We start from the raw sequence: 16,795 nt of genomic DNA, 5'->3' as shown, positions 1-16,795 counted from the left end.
ACCATACACAGAGCTCAAATGATGTCAAACTGGTTTCTTGGGCATCATAATGAGTTCACTGCAGTCAAATGTGCACCACAGTCTCCAGAAATCAATCCAGTAGAGCGATGTTCGGAAACAAAAGTTTCCAAAATCCCAGAGGAATGTTTCTAGGACCTCCATGACTGTACCTAATAAAGTGGCCACTTACTTTTTGCCCCCAAACCCATGGTAATCCATTCAGTGTTTTTTAATCTGAGCTAAAGCAATGAAGCAAATGAAAGGCATTACTGCTGCACTATAAATGTGACTCAAAAAAAACTTGTCTCATTAAAATGTAAAGCTTCTGAATTTTTCTTTTTCAGTTTTCCGAGGTGCTTTTTATACAGCCTGCAAACCAAAGCACAACATGATCACTTAGTCTCCCTCTTCTCTCAACATTCCCGATTAGAACTGGCAGCTGCTCTGACACACAATGGCTGACACGGGTGCAGCTGCTGCCCCCCCCCCCCCTTCACTGGCATGCCCTCTGACCTTCAGCTAGAGCAGTATATATAGCTGAGGGAGATGAGCGGCAGGTCCCTGGCAGCCAAAATGAAGTCTGTGGTGTCTGTGTGCTGCTTGCTGTCTCTTCTGGCCTTGTCTGCTGCAGGTACGGTGGAGGGTTGAAGCTGGGATTTTGTCAAAATGTCTAAGTTTTGTAAAACCGCTTGATGGGTGTGTAATTCAAGCAGGCATGTTTGAAATGGACCAGCTGATCCAATACATTTAGATGGCTATAGGTGTATTTTGCCTGTGTCTTTAAGCATGTGGGTTTTTGCACATCTTGCTGGAAACTGAAATGATAACAAACAACAAATGGAAATTTTAAATATTTTTTAATAGTCTTTATTTATTATTATCATGATTTGAGCCATGAAACTATAATGGGGTCACTGCTAACTGAATGCATTCTCAGGTTTGACTCTTAGGTGTGTACTATATGCTTCTGTGGTGCAGTGCAGAATTTTTGGTTGTGTAAGTGGAAATGTCAGGGCTGAGGTGTGACTCCAGCTGATGGAAACTGTCCTGCCTGCTGCTTATTCTCTGTGCCCTCCAGAGTAACACAGTGACAGCACTGACAGAGTAACTTGGACATTCTCCAAAGAATCACGTTCTCTTCTGCATCCAAAGTAAACGCAGTGATTGAAAATACAAATACAAATCATCTGCATTAACAGCACCGTGCGGTGCCCGAGTAAGGATTTACAGATATAGGCATGACACTTAATCAAACTTGTTGCGAAAGTTGTTTCAGAACGTTATAGTTGTTTTTAATTGATTTCTTTACTAAAGTTGAAGCCAGGAACACCCTTGTCTGCCCTTGCATTGCTTCATTTTGGCCCCTACAAGCTGCTGTAGTCAGGTGTCACAAAGTCGTCATCAGATACTGTAGTCACCAAAGCCGGGGATCAGTATATCTCTCTTTCAGAAATGCTCACATATTTGCGCTGTGTAAATAGTCACATACAGTGACTCACTCATCATAAAGTCATACATGAGCACAGACAGTCAGTACTTGATTTAATGTCTCGATAAAGCTTCACCACTCCCACTCTGCAGAGCCGCTAATCTGTCATTCCAGTCAGCGCTGTCCAGTCAGGATGTTCCTTCTAAAACAGGCACGAGAAGCTCGGCACAGGGAATATAAGACCTGAGCCGAGAAGCCCAACAGTTGGGCTGTTTAAAATTACATAATGGGGCATTAAAAGTCGAGGTGAATGAAAATAAACTGTGGTGATAGAGTTGCTAACAGAAAGCACGCTGTCTTTGGAGGGTTAAATGACTGTATTTAATTAACTGTTTAAAGATGATGCTAAATGATGTATTTAAGTACTTGTTAACTGCTGGTGGCCTTCTAGCATATAAGATGGCATTTGCCAATGTCAGGACTCGAATGAAGAAGAACAAAAGAAAAACACACATATCGACCCAAAATTTAACAGTCCTTCCATCCTGTATGCGAATAACTGTGGTTGTTATGCTCAAAGTGCAATACATAGCTGCATGTCATTGATCTCACCACTGATGCTTTTATTGTTCTTGGTCTTTAAAAAGAGCTTTGTGCCGCTGCACACTGTTGCAGGGGCTGCGTGTAATAGTGCAGCACAGATGCAGGCCTGCCTCATGAGAATCACATGGAGAAGAAGAGCGTCACACTTCCTGAAAATAGGAGTGGAATTATCCCTCCTTCTTTTCACCCTCTGACTCATTGTGTCACTATTTCTGTCTCAAAGTTGTACCATCCAGCACCCAGGCACCTGTCCCACTCTATCCCCACAACACCACGGTCTGCCCAGGCTCCACTGCAGCAGCCGGCGGTGCAGGGATCAGGAGCACATTGCTCCTTGATTTTGATAGCTTTACAAACTGAATCATTATCTATTAAATTATTGTTTTTAATATACTAATATCACAATAGCACATTAGCTTGCTAAGATTAACACAAAAGAAGCTTTATTTCTAAATCCCATATATTTTGTTCTGGACCACTGATCACTGTATTCATGACCTTAGTAAGGCTCCAGTCACAAAGACCATTCTTTATATTTGTGTGGCTAACCATCAGTATCCAAAGAAAAGACCATTTGGGGAGTGGTTGACAGAGGTTCCTGGCAATCACATGGTGAAAATTGCAAAACCTCCTTGCGATTGCTCTTGTCTGTAGCAGGTTTCCGCAGTGAGCTTCCATGAAAGACGCTGGTTTGTCTTGCAAGCAAGTGGTAGTGAAACTGTGAAAAGCACAATATGAACTGGAAATGGAGACCATTTGCTTTCAAAGTAAAAGTTGAACCTTTTAAAACGTCTAGCCTATAGTACTAAGGCACAACTTTTACTTGAAGGTGAATATGCTCTATTTCAAGTTTGCATCACGCTTATTGAAGTTTTGCTACCACGCAGCTAGTAGTTAGTAGGTGTTTGCAGACCAGCCAGCATCGCCTACAGGCAATCTGCTAGCAGCCAAAGCAATCACAAGGAAAGTTTTTTTTTTCCACTTTGTTTGTGACTGGTTTCTGTACATTTTTCTCTATCAGATGGTCGCCAGCTGGTCTGTGAGACTGAGGCCACCTTTGCTGATGAGTTTATGGTCGGAAATCTTTTAAATTTTTTTCATGATGCTCACTTTTTATCTAAAGTAAAATAAATACAACAACAGTAACTTTTAGCTCATAGCTACCCTGTACATCAGGGGTGGGCAACTCCAGGCCTCGAGGGCCGGTGTCCTGCAGGTTTTAGATCTCACCCTGGATCAACACACCTGAATCACATGATTAGTTCATTACCAGGCCTCTGGAGAACTTCAAGACGTGTTGAGGAGGTCACTAAATCAGCTGTGTTGAATCAAGGACACATCTAAAACCTGCAGGACACCAGCCCTCGAGGCCTGGAGTTGCCCACCCCTGCTGTACATCAAGTGTATATGAGTAGGTGATGCAACCCTTGCTCGTCAAGCCTGGTTTCAGAAACTGAATCAAAATGATGAGTTTGAGGTTTCAGCAGAGGACTTCACAAACCCATGGGTATCATAAAAGTGGCTACATCCATCTAATATGTACAGCAGACCAGCAGCAGACCCTTTTTACCGTTCTCACAGCTATGCTGTAAAAAATGCTATAAAAATGAGAAAAACACTTATTTGGGTTTCTTCTAAATGTTTTTTTATATTGGAAAGCTGTGTCTCTGAAAGCACAGGGGATTATTTTCACACATACTATGTCTCATTTTTTTTTTTCTTTCACACTGGCACGTCATTCCCATTTTTAATTATGTTAACTTTAATTTAATTTGGCCACTGCTGGCAACTAGCACAGCAGAAAATGATCTCCCTGCTTGATGTGATCTTGAGACCAGCAGTTTCGAGAATAGCGTGTGCATGAAGTTCAGACAGCGTCGCTGCAATGTTTGCAAGTTTAAAAACTACATGTAAATACCAGGTTCTTTAAACATGCACTTTCAGCAGTTAGTGTGATAAAGAGCCTTCCACTAAATTAGCATATCAAGGATTTCAAATAAATGTTTGGTACATACGCTTTGATAATTGATCAGATGACAAAAACAGCGGATATTTAATCTGTTTTGTATTACATAATTAGTGAATGATCTTTAAACAATGACCTTGGTGTGAAATGTCATTTAACTCTGGAAACCTTCATTCACTAACTAAACTCAGGATTGCAGCTCTTTGAGTCACTCATTTGCTGACACCCATCGTGCACTTAAGTCTGGCCAAGATGTGTTTTATTAGTCTTGTTCCACCCAAAATGACAGAGTCTGGACAAGCATGACTTAGCCGCCTTCAGTAACAGCGAGGAAGCATCTTCGCATCCAAATGCTGTCTCTCTGATGCTAATCGCGCTCAGAAAGTGTGATAAAGTCAAAAGACTCTTCTGCTTAGAAAGGAATTGTTTGTGGGATTTTCTGTCTTTTTGTGTGTTAGAGCTGAGGATTGGACAGGTTGTCCATTAAAGCCATGTTTAGCGATGGACCAGTGAAACAAATCTTGTTGTTTTCACTTGTATGAATGGACTGAGTTCCAGCACATAGTGTCCAAAACATTTTAAATTATAACCTTTATAGTTCGTGAACACTGAGGATCCTGTGGGATTAGAAACCTTCTCTGGTCACAGATGCTGACAGCAGCTCAGTAGGTGATAAGCTAATGAAGCTTCCAAGAGGTGATAAGCAGCATCATGAGAATAAAGTTCATGTGTGGTGTTTGATTCAAGGTCTTAAAATAGGGTAAAGAAAACATAAATCAAAGCTTAAAGTCCAAGTATACCTGACTAGGAGGGAGCTACTGGTTACTTTCACATCCACCTTTTAGACAGAAAGTAGCCGATAGCTGCACTACTCTTTGCCCACAGAGACGAAATGGAAAGGCATCTGCATTGATACTAACCTGATAGTTTGGCTCACTCAGCATCTGGATTTTCTTTCATGAACTAATCTTGGATGTGCACACTGATTCAGAGGTTTGGAACTAGCCAATCCTGATACAGCAAAACAGAGAAAGTTTCCTGTGTTGTGGATTTTATGCTGTTGTTACAGTTTTTCCCCCAGCAGCCTTTTAACTTGTCAAAACAGGAACAGCGCAAGTGAAACAAGTTTGGGTAATAATGATTTCATTTCATCAAGTGTCCCAGTAAGCCGTGACAGTGAAACTGAAATATAAAGCTTTAGATTGTGAGTCTAACCAAAGAAAGTTTATCGAGCAAAATAATTCATGCACTGGATTAAATTAGTAGAATTTAAATACATTTATGTTGGAAGTATTTTGTGCAAAAATGTAAATGAAATTATCACAAATTACTTATCAGCGTAGGACAATCTAATAACCATGACAGCTGCCTGAGGCTATTAGTCTTCATCCATTACACTGACCCCATCGTGTAACATGACCCGTAGACATGTATTTAACTCCCTCACATCACACGTTGTATCAGTGTGCGTTCCTCCTCACACGCAGTTATAATTAAACAGAGGTCGTGGCCTTGTGCTCTCTGGTCACTGTGGTAGTGAAGCGTATCTCACGCACATGTATGTAGTGTAATGTAGAGGGAGAAGCTTGTTTATAGGTATGATTGTTTCGACGCCACGGTAACTGTAGAACAATGCTGATGTCTGTTTACCTGAACGGGTGCGAGCAACTTGGTGTAGTCTCTGCTAATAATGTCATATTGACCTGTGAGAAACATTTAAACCATTTTATCATCAATCACTGAACAAATCTTTGGCTTTAAAGTTAAGAAAACATTTAGTGGGAAAAGGCAATGTGTGGGTTAAACAGCATGTTTCTTGGTCTCTTCTACAGTTGCAAATAGTCCTTGTTTTTTTATATACCTGGTCTTGCTGCAGCCTGTCAGGTTATCAGTTTTCTTCCGCTGCCTAATCATCCAAACAGAAGATTTGAATGGCATACATCACAGTTTTTGATTCAGTACTAATCAAGTGATGCTTCTATTTGTCCTTATTAATGATAATATAATAGAATTTATTTGAAAATCAGGAAATAAAGGAAATTATTTATTCATTCACACTTTTGGCCAGAAATTTCATGTTAATTAAAAACACCACATGAGCAAAAATGTGTACCCTTACATGAATTCATTTCTGTTTGGCGTCCTCTGCCACTGTCCAGTGTTTGTAGCCTTAAATAGTCCATTCCTTCATTCCACCAGTCAAGGAACTGAAATCTGAGTCAGAAATCCAAGAGGTGATAAACCTGTGATCTGCTCTGTTCAAGCATCCTGATTGAATGCAGGTCGAACGCTGACGTAGCAAACAAGGGTGACTTGTCTGTACATCTCTACTTGAAGTGAATTGCATAACAGTGATTTTTGACTATGAAATGTGAGGCATTTCATTGCATCTTTTTAAAGTCTGAGATGACAATGACTTCAAGAACAATCACTTCTCTTTCTTTACAAAATTTTGCTGTCAGAGATATTTCAAAGGTTTCTGTCATGCTGAAAGGTAAACTTTTGTAAAATCATATTTCCCTCTCGTTTCAGATCTCCTGACAGACTCCTCTGTCCAAGATGAGGATCCTCGGATGCGTCTGAAGCTCCAGCGGCCAGAGGGAGACCTCTTTTCCTGTGGCTGTGACACATCAGAGGAGCATTCCAGCCAGAGCTCCTCCAACGACACCCCAGCCCCAGAGAGGGCCGTGTGCCATCCCTGCAAAGCCCCATCGACTGCAGATGCTGAAAAAGACCCATCCTCCTCAGAGGATAAGGAGGAAGAGGAAGCACCACAAGAGGATTCTTCCACCGAGGTGGCAGCAAGTGAAGAAGAAGATGAAGAAGAAGTGACATCAGATGAAGAAGCTGAGGAGACAGTAGATGATCCACCTATTTCTGAAGATGAGGAGGAGACTTTGGCTGTGGCTGAGGAAGACGAGGAAGAAGCCAAAAATGGAATATCCCAGGAGGAAGAAGGGATTGAACCTAAGGATACTGATGGAGAAGATGCGGTTAAAGAGACTGAGGAATCAGAAGATGAAGACGTACAGGAAGAAACAGAGGAAGCTTCTGTAGAAATGAAAACTGTGAAAACAGTCCTGCAAGACGATACAGATGTGGAGGATGCAGCTGAGAGGGAGGCGGTCGAATTGACCGAATCAGAATCACAAGAGGAACCAGAGGTGGTTCCTGAAACCAACCCTGAGTCTGAGGAAACGGAGCCAGAACTGATAGAAGAACCAAAAACAGTATCAGCAGATAGTTTAGAGACTGAACCTGAACCAGAAGTCACTGCAGAGTCTCCGGCTGGAGTGATTTTAGAAAAGCAACAAGAGCCAGGAGTCACTCCACAGGTTCACCCAGAAGCTGTTACAGAGGAGATAACACCACAGTCGGTTGAGGAAGCAGGAGTGCAGGATGTAACTGAGGAAATTACAGTAGAGGCAGTGGAGGAGGTGACTCCAGAGGAGCCTTCACAGTCTAAATCCAAAGGTACAAAAACATGATGTCCCTACGATTTGTATATCAGATGTTTAAGCTCAGCTTTTATAGAAAATCTATTTGTTTGAGGGAGTTTTTTGAAGAAGAGCAAGGTGACTTGTATGTTTTTGCTGAAACCAGAGCTAAATGTCTTGTCTTCATTCTGACCTGCAAGTAGACTTGGAGGGATCGTGTTACAGAAAATCTGTCCCCATCCAGCTGGTGCTTCTGTGATTAAGGAAGCACGTCATTATCTGGTATCCGGGTGTTGACACCTACTATAAAAGAGGAAGGCAAAGTCCTAAAGGGATTCCAATCTCTTACTCTGATCCCACTTCATTAATTTGTTCATTCATCATGTTTGGTGGGGTGCATGCTGTCTTTTTTTAATCCTAAATGAAAAAGACCTGTATCTTTGCCTGCTTGTAAATATTAGATGAGAACCCTGACAAAAATCTCATATTTTCAGACTAAATATGAAAGTGCAGCCAGCTGGGAGAGAAACTGAACCCAATGCAAGCAACGACATGTGGTTTTTAGACTTTGTTCGCTTGCAAGCATAAAACAAACATTATTTATGGTTTTAGTCAGTGGACCTTATGGGTGATATTAGGGAGATAATTTTTTATATAACCAGTGTAGCTATATCTGTTTTCAGTCTTTGTGCTAAGCTGATCTTCTAGTCATTTCATAGCTGTAGCTTTTTAGCTTTCAGACCTAAAATCGTATGTAGATGGTGACTATAGGCATTGTGGTACCATCCATTGGTTTGAGGAGCAGTATTTTGAAGTTTTATGGCATCCATGTGACTTTTTTTGTCTTCTTTGGCACCAGTTTCTCAAGTGAAATCATGCACACAATAGTTGGGAGTTGCTGAAGGCACATTTTCTGTTTCCGTTTTGTTGTTGAAAGTCAGATAGTAGTTGGTGAGAGTTTTTGCAGGTCAGGGAATATAAATTATCCCCACATGACCGATGGTTGCCAGATGGTCTGACTGGGACCTTATTCACTTAACCTTACAGGGTCACACATCTAAAATGGCAAACAAGTTACTCTCACATGGTTAGCAGTCACATGACTGCAAAACCGAAATATTCCACAGACTCTGTGGGTTGCTGGCCACACAGCAAGCCAGTCGGATAATTACATTAAAACTGCTTTAAAAGTTTCTGGTAACAACCACCTGTCAATCAAAGCTTCCGGTTACTAAACTTTAAGTCTTCATACAAAGAACGCCTCACTGGAACATTTCATGCTTACCCTTTGGAAATGTTCGGTGGAGCACCCAGAAAAGAATCTATTGATAAATGAAAACAACCCAAGCTTTGAGGAGATGAAAAGATTTTTATTTTTATTTTTTTACAAACGCTGTAATGTGCAATTTGCTTATTTGGCAGCTTATTGGTCTGTCGCAACTTTAATAAAGACATTGTGTTTTGTGTTTTGTGTATATAAAATGTGCCTTATGACATAAATTCTGTTTGGTAATGAGATATTTGTGTCACTGGGCATTTAACTGAGACAGGTCATGAAATGACAGCAAAGGTCTATGGTATCCGGCTTCTCTCTTTCTTTTGTTCACATGCCAAATCCCCAGAATATGACACTGTGTGTAGTTAAAGAGGAATCAGAAACAATCTCTGGTACAGAAATAAACAGCCGGGAGTAGCTGTGGAAAGGAATAGACAGATAGATATATAACAGCATGACATAACAATTTAGGACATTTTACATTGAGTCCACGTTTGTTTTCCCACCATGTCAGCAGTTGTGTATATTTTTCACAGATAAAATTCGATTACTTGCTGTCACCGTGTGCCTGTTTTTCCATGTTAATTGTCACGTGTTAACCGAAACAGTTGGTTCTTCCAATTTAAATGCACAGAAGGAGAGACATTAAGCGTGGCACTGAGGAACCGTTCCCACATTGAGGATACGCTGCAACTGGCGTCTGCTGAACCGTCAGCAGAGTTCTCAGGTAAGGAAGGAACAGCGGCGGTTAAGAAGCCCCCTCTTTAAAACTCCCATAAAACACATCCTCTCAATAAAAAGCTGGTTCTTCAGTGAGCGCATTTGCTACGCTGCACACTGTTTCAAACATCTTTCAGACTTTTGCTGCAGAAATAACACCTGGAGTCATGTACTGAAAAAATGCAGGAGAATGTTTACAGCTACTTTGTCAGTGGAAAAGAAAAACAGATGCTTTTCTGCATGCATATGAAAGGAAGTTTGAAACAATTTTGGAGTTTTTTTTCTGCAGAAACTATTCTGAAAATTGCTTCCCGATGTCTGGGTCCTGAGGCCTTTATGTGAGCATGTGTGTACAGTATGAAAGAGTGTGTGTGTGTGTGTGTGTGTGTGTGTGTGTGTGTGTGTGTGTGTGTGTGTGTGTGTGTGTGTGTGTGTGTGTGTGCGCGCGTGTGTTCGCGTGTGTGCGCAGACGTGTCTTAAGGGAAGGTGATTAATCAGTGAAAATGCCTAACTCTGTCCCCGGCACAAAAAGCCCCTCTGTTCTGTTGAGCTAGATTGTTTTGTTGCGGTGAGGCCAAAGAGCTGAGCAAAGCCAGCCCCTAATCACCTCAGATCCATTCAGTAAACTTTAAGAAGCCGATTCATCACATACAGCAGGAGCAATTGGTGTCGTCAGTAAGGGTAGTAAGAGCATTCGTAATGCTCTTTTACATAACCATCCCAACTGTCCAGGTTGTCTTTCCTTTACTCCCCTCCAGGTGCCGTGAAGACGCTGCTGAACATCTACCACAAGGCCGTCAAGCCAGTAGAGCAAGCCTTCAAGTACAATGAGCTCAGGCAGCATGAAGTCACAGGTGATTTAGCTTCCTGCGGAGTTTAACTGCCCTTACCAAAGCACTAACAGTTTGTCTGTACAGTCACAAACAGGTTTTACAGGTCCACATTAGCAACATGGGAAGAAACTGTTGGTCATGATCTCTTCACGTCTATTTTTAACTTCAGCAGCGGCCTCTTGTGTTATAAAGTTCACTCTTAATTTCAGGCCGTTAGAAATCAGAATTTCACATGCTTCCCTGTCACAGAAATACTGTTGCTGTGAATGTCAGTCAGAAGCCACAGTTCTGGTAACTTGTCAAAAGAAACAGAAAGCGTACGACACGACTTCAACACATTGCTTTTCCAGCCGTTTACTGTGGTGTGTAAAACCAAAGCAGCACACCCTACCCACATTCCTTTATCAGTTCACATGTACACAGTGCCTGGTTTAACGAAATGGAACAGCACAGCAACACTGAAGTACAAATAAAGTCATAATTATAAATGAATATGAAGCCAAGATGTGACATTAATCAAACCAGGCACACAGAGAAGCACAATAAGGACTCTGTCTGCTGAAATTTAAAGGGAACATTGTGTGGGCCAGGAGCACTGCAACTTTGTTCCATAGCACTTCAGGGCATGGAGTATTTATGCTAAGGAGCAGGATCAAGACTTCACACTGTACCATGTGATTCTGGGACACCTTGTGTTCCAGAATGGAAGTACACAATTACAATCAATTCAAAGGTAGTTTCATTTATTATTGTTATTATTATTTTTTACATTGGTGAGTATATATCACAAAGTGTACCATTAAGGTCTTTTATATTAAGAGATTCTATGCTTTGTTTTCTAAGTTTATTTTCTGAGGGGAGAATAAATGTGCTTTGAATTAAATGTCCCCATTCATTTTGGTATTTCCTTTGTCCAACGGGAGGTTTTAATTTAAAGACAAGGACGCCACAAAAGAATAATCAGAGGGATTTACCAAAACTTTAAGTGGTCACCTTCAAAACTTTCTAGCATTCTTGAAAGTCTTTGCTGACCTGGGTTGCTCTGAATTAAAGTGTCAGGGGTGCATACCCACTGTATACTGGCAAACCAAACAACCAGTGTGTGGTGTGGTGACATGAGCAGGATGGCTGCAGCTGTGGATTTACTGTTAACTCTTTCCCCAAAAAAGAGAACATATGGTGACCTTTCCTGTACCCTTAGTGATGAGTTTTGACACTTCAACATATATCAATATATCAATATGTTGAAGTGGTTTTTTCAAAGGGTGATGCTAGCAAGCTGTAAAGGCAGAGGTCACCCTCACTAGCTTCTGAAGCACAGCCAGTCATTTTGTTCTGGAAGCAAGCCTGAAAAATGACAGAAACCAGGATTAGCTCTAGTAAGCACCCGAGGAGGGAAAGATGTTTTTAAAAAAAAACAGTAGTTAAACAGTAGCATAGTTTAAGTTTTTCAAAAACAAGAAAGAGGAGGGTTTGATGTGTTTAATGACTTCTTTGTCTATGTCTTTGTTCCTTTTTTCTTCATCCTTCTTTTTTATGTCTGGCTCTCACATACTCAGAGGGCGAGGTCACATCCAAGCCCATGGTTTTGTTTCTGGGACCCTGGAGCGTTGGCAAGTCCTCTATGATCAACTATCTGCTGGGTCTTCATGGCACCCCCCAGCAACTCTACACAGGTTCATACAGATACAGCATGATTGTTAGTTTGTCAGTGACAGCTTCATCTTGACTTGAAGCTATAACGTAACAGTGTAAATAAACAGAATAGTATTAATAGTAATAATAATAGCTTGATGCATGCTCAATAATCCAGGTGAGGAAATCCCAGAAAGTGGATTATGTTGTCCTGGATGCGATGTTTTCAGTTTCAACACGTCCTCAGACTATATAACATATTATATATTATTTCATTATTAAGGAAGGTTCATTGCCACTTTGGCCCGTATGACACAAATAAAACAACCCTGAATATCTACCAAAAGTTTTATCCCTTCTTTTAAACATGTTAAGAACACATTTGTCTAGAAACATTTTACAAATAAGGCTCAAAGTTTAGTTAAACATTTAAACAATAGTTTATTTTTACAGTCATTAAACATTAGACAAGCATTTTGTTTTAGTACTAAAATTATATGTTGGAGTTATTTTGCATTAACAAGTTATTATTACAAATTAATTAATCAAATTAATAAAGCATTTCCTTTTCCATCATTTCAACAGGTGCTGAACCCACTACCTCCGAGTACACTGTCATAATGCACGGCGAGAAGTTTCGGAGTGTAGAGGGCATCGTCATGGCGGCAGATAGCTCGAGGCCTTTCTCGCCTCTAGAGAAGTTCGGCCAGAACTTTCTGGAGCGACTGGTCGGCATTGAGATGCCACACAAGCTGCTGGAGAGGGTCACCATAGTCGACACACCGGGCATCATTGAAAACCGAAAGCAGCAGGAAAGAGGTGATGGTCACATTTCTTCTATTAGTGCAGCAGTTGATGAAATATTTAATGTTTTTGTTCTAATTCTCTAATTAGACATGTAAAATTTAACTGCAGGCTGGTATTACTGGGGTGATCCACTACAATGACATTTCCACACTGGTTTATAGAGAGAGTTGGATTAAATCAGTATACAGCACTATCGGATATCTACACTCTTTATTAAACCTATATTTTCTGCTAGTTATTTGTTTTTTATGATTTTTTTTAAGTAAGCCTTTCACAGAAAACAAAGAATAGCTGTTAATAAAAAGCATGCTGATTGGTTTATCTTCTGGGTGCAATGAGAGGTTTCCTTGAAGCTTTCTGACTCTAAAACACACATAAATTGTCCTCTTTTTCCTTCAGGATACCCATACAATGAGGTGTGCCAGTGGTTCATTGATCGGGCTGATCTCATCTTCCTGGTCTTTGATCCTACTAAACTGGATGTGGGAGGTGAGCTGGAGATGCTCTTTCGGCAGATGAAGGGCCGTGAATCACAGATCCGCCTCATCCTCAACAAGGCAGACAGCCTCTCGACCCAGAACCTGATGAGGGTCTACGGAGCCCTTTTCTGGAGCATGGCACCGCTCATCAATGTCACCGAACCTCCTCGAGTGTACGTCAGCTCCTTCTGGCCTTACGCCTATGCTCCAGACACCAGCCGGGAGCTGTTTATGAAGGAGGAGATCTCACTGCTGGAGGACCTCAACCAGGTGCAACTTCTACAGCAGTTTTTGTTGACTCATTAGTTTAATAAGCAGGATTAAACTGGAATTAGCTTTCAGGTGGATGCTGGAGTAGAAGTGGGGGCTTTTGAAACACTGGAAGCAAAAAGTAGCAGCAAATCTTTTAAGTGAGAAGTGTGGCAGCACAGATGCAAAAGAATTACCAAAATACAGCTTAAACCAGTGTGATTACAGAGAGGAGGTTGTGTTTTACTGAGAGCAGTACATATGTCATATTAAGTGGACTGATGTTGGGTATGAGCTTTCAGACTTTTTCAGAAGTCTACTTGTTGGTTCAGTACTACTGGACTTCATGATGGTATCATTGCAATCAAAGCACACGTTCGTGCTAGTAATCTATAATTCATTGTTTCGGTTTGGTCCTTTTATCTGTTTTGTATCACCCGCTCTCTCTCGTTTCTCTTCCTCCTCCCTTGCAGGTGATTGAAAATCAGATGGAGAACAAGATCGCATTCATTCGGCAGCACGCCATCCGTGTGCGCATCCACACTCTGCTGGTGGATCGCTACCTCCAGACCTACTACGATAAGCTGGGCTGGTTTGGTGACCCCCATGAGGTGTTCCAAGACATTGTCAATGACCCCGACAAGTATTACATCTTCAAGTCCATTCTGGCTAAGACCAATGTCAGCAAATTCGACCTGCCAGACAAGGAGGCCTACCAGGACTTCTTCGGGGTCAACCCGATTTCCAACTTCAAGCAGCTCTCCTATCACTGCAGCTGGACTGGAGGCTGCCTGCTGGAGAAGCTCGAGAAAGCCATTTCACACGAGCTCCCGGCTCTGCTCGGCAGCGTTAGCAAGAGGACAGATGCACCCGCCCCTGCGAAAGCTGCAACAACACCGCCGCCTCCCCTCCCTGGTACCTGTGACGGCCCTGCATGTGAGGAGAAGCCCAAAAACCGCTGGAGGAGACAGTGAGATGGAGGAGAAGGGTGCAGGAGGAGGCAGATGGTGGCTGGGAAGACAGAGAAATGTACCACGAACTAGAGAAACTGGAAGACCCGAATCAGAAGTACTTAAGTTTATTTATTAGTGCTTGTTTGTGTCTTTATGATGTACCAAGCAGACAGAATATTTAGGCTCGTATAATCTCACAAGATATCTGAATGAAAACTGAGAGACATTCTATCTCACATCTTTCAAGTTTGTATATTATTTATTGGCTCTGCTTTTCATCAGAGAAAATTTGCTGGCAGTGACTCTACTCTTCCAACGATATTAAACGCTGCGTCTTTTGTGTGCAATGTCTGAAAATTCAGTGCGATCTGCAGTGCTGTGTTCTTATGGCCTCTACTCACCTATCCACCAGGTTAAATGTCCTAAAATCAGAATACGTTTATATTAGTACAATGGAAGAGGGAATGGTGCTCCTGTTGTGTTTTCAAATGTCCCTGTACCACATTTAGTTGTAATTCCACTACCCTACTGTAAACTGTACTGGACTCTGTATTTTACTATACAATGTTCATTATACAAACTATTTTTATTTGAACATCTCTGGTGATTTTCTGTTTATCCAATGCAAAAACCCATAATAACACGTGGCCTTTTCAGCCATCCAAACTGATACTAGTGTTACCTCAACCACGGCTGCAGACCACATGGGCATTTCCTTTAAAGTGTAATCTTCTTCTCATTCTTTTAGGCCTGTTTCTCATTGTCATTGTTTTGTGTGATTTCTTTTGAGTAAACACCAAAAATCAGGAATCGTGCCTGTTTCCTTTGTGAGCCTTCAAAGACATTACCGACGAAATCTCTCCCACTGAAACGATTTATAATTCATATCATTTGGTTGTTCGGCTGCAAAATTTAGAAGGCTTTGGGAATACACAAGGTAAAAGCATCAGTTCTCGCAACATGCTGTTTTGGACTGTCAGTCGAGAGGAAGAAACTGCAATCAGATTTATTCACATATATCCATCCAGATACATGCTTTATGGATCCGAGGCATAGCTGAGCGTGTAGCAGCTGAGTGAGCTCACAGCAGCCCAAATCACAGCAAAATAGAAACGCTAAGCTTTTTTATAAGCTGCTGGCTTCCCTCCTTTGCAGTGAGGGAAGACAGACACCAGGTGGCGCTTCCATTCAATGTGTTAATTGATGGTGAAAAGAAAGCAATAGGTTGGATGTATTTTTATAAGCTGCCCGTTTTTTCCAGTTTGTTTAACAGCTGCACAAACTTGGTATAGACACAGTTTTTATGCTTTCTCGCGGTTTGTCAGCAGCTTATCGTTTTATATAGGCTCAAATTTCTTTAAAGCAGTGCATTTTTCATCAATCAAAAGTTTGTGTGTGCGTGAGTATGATTATATATCTATGTGAAGTGATTTAGATGGATCCCACTACAATCGTGTGCCAGACAATGCTACACAGTCAGCACAGAAGTGTGCAGGCAAGCAACATGAGATGCGTTCATAGTTGTAGGACAAAAGTCTGACAATGTAGAGAGTCAATGATAAAAGATCACACTCTGTAAATACGGCATATGGTGGCCTACACAATTAGCGCGGCTTTTCTAAATCACCGCCCACATCGCAGATCTGTTCAGCGATGAATGAAATTAAACAAAGAGGCAATTCAGGCAATTCAAGCGACAGTGTCTCGCTGCTTCAAAAGCACACAATGAAACCTTGAAACTGAGCTGAATAAGCAATGCTCTAGACCACTTAGACACTACTTTAAAAAGTGACTCGACAACACACTCCAAACAAACTCATCTTTAGTGTAGATGGTGGCATACAAGCAACATTTCAAGTTACTTGTCGTTCATTCACTTATTTTTTTTTTTGCCTTTCTTTTATTCCAGACTGTTTGGACACTGGGAAATAAGTCACTGTACATGTTTACTTGTGATTCAGTGTATTTTTACCACTATTTGTTTGAATTAGATCAAATAAATGATTTTTCGTGCTAGGCGCCTGAGTGTGATTGTTCCAACATGGAATTGCTACCATACTAATGCAAAGAAAGCATGCTTGTCATGTTTAATATGTTAGTTTAAGTTGGCTCATTCACTCTAAATGGTAAGTCATATGGAATATTTGATACTAGCCCAAAGAATCACACAAATTACGGTTATCTATCAATTTAACTTCATTTTTATCTGTATAGTTCCAGTTCATAGATCATAGAATATTAGAGGAAGAACTCCAACACTCAGGCAATCGTATATGAGCAAATACTTGGCAACAGTGGGGAGCAAAATGTCCATTTTAACAGGAAGACCTCCAGCATTGGTTGCACTGTATGACCTTGTACTGTCTCTTTATTGTAGAAGTCTATCTTGTTTGGAGTGGTTTTCAGTT

At 41.2% G+C, this 16,795-nt stretch overlaps 1 protein-coding gene across 1 annotated transcript; it reads left to right on the top strand.

The window, feature by feature from the left end:
• The first annotated feature begins 546 nt into the window (after positions 1 to 546).
• srla (sarcalumenin a) lies at positions 547 to 16,356 on the top strand. The gene is made up of 8 exons (XM_086296439.1): positions 547 to 631; positions 6,531 to 7,472; positions 9,346 to 9,438; positions 10,190 to 10,285; positions 11,824 to 11,940; positions 12,485 to 12,718; positions 13,106 to 13,455; positions 13,908 to 16,356. The coding sequence occupies exons 1-8, from the start codon at positions 547 to 549 to the stop codon at positions 14,406 to 14,408; spliced, it is 2,418 nt and encodes an 805-aa protein (XP_086152565.1). The 3' UTR covers positions 14,409 to 16,356.
• Positions 16,357 to 16,795: the final 439 nt, after the last annotated feature.

Source organism: Aulonocara sp. 'chitande type north' Nkhata Bay, linkage group LG6 (assembly GCF_057382095.1).
Source record: "Aulonocara sp. 'chitande type north' Nkhata Bay isolate Kocher_YH1m ecotype deep benthic linkage group LG6, A_spYH_male_GT1.1, whole genome shotgun sequence".
Taxonomy (NCBI): Eukaryota; Metazoa; Chordata; class Actinopteri; order Cichliformes; family Cichlidae; genus Aulonocara; species Aulonocara sp. 'chitande type north' Nkhata Bay.
This window is presented reverse-complemented; position numbering and strand designations above follow the sequence as displayed.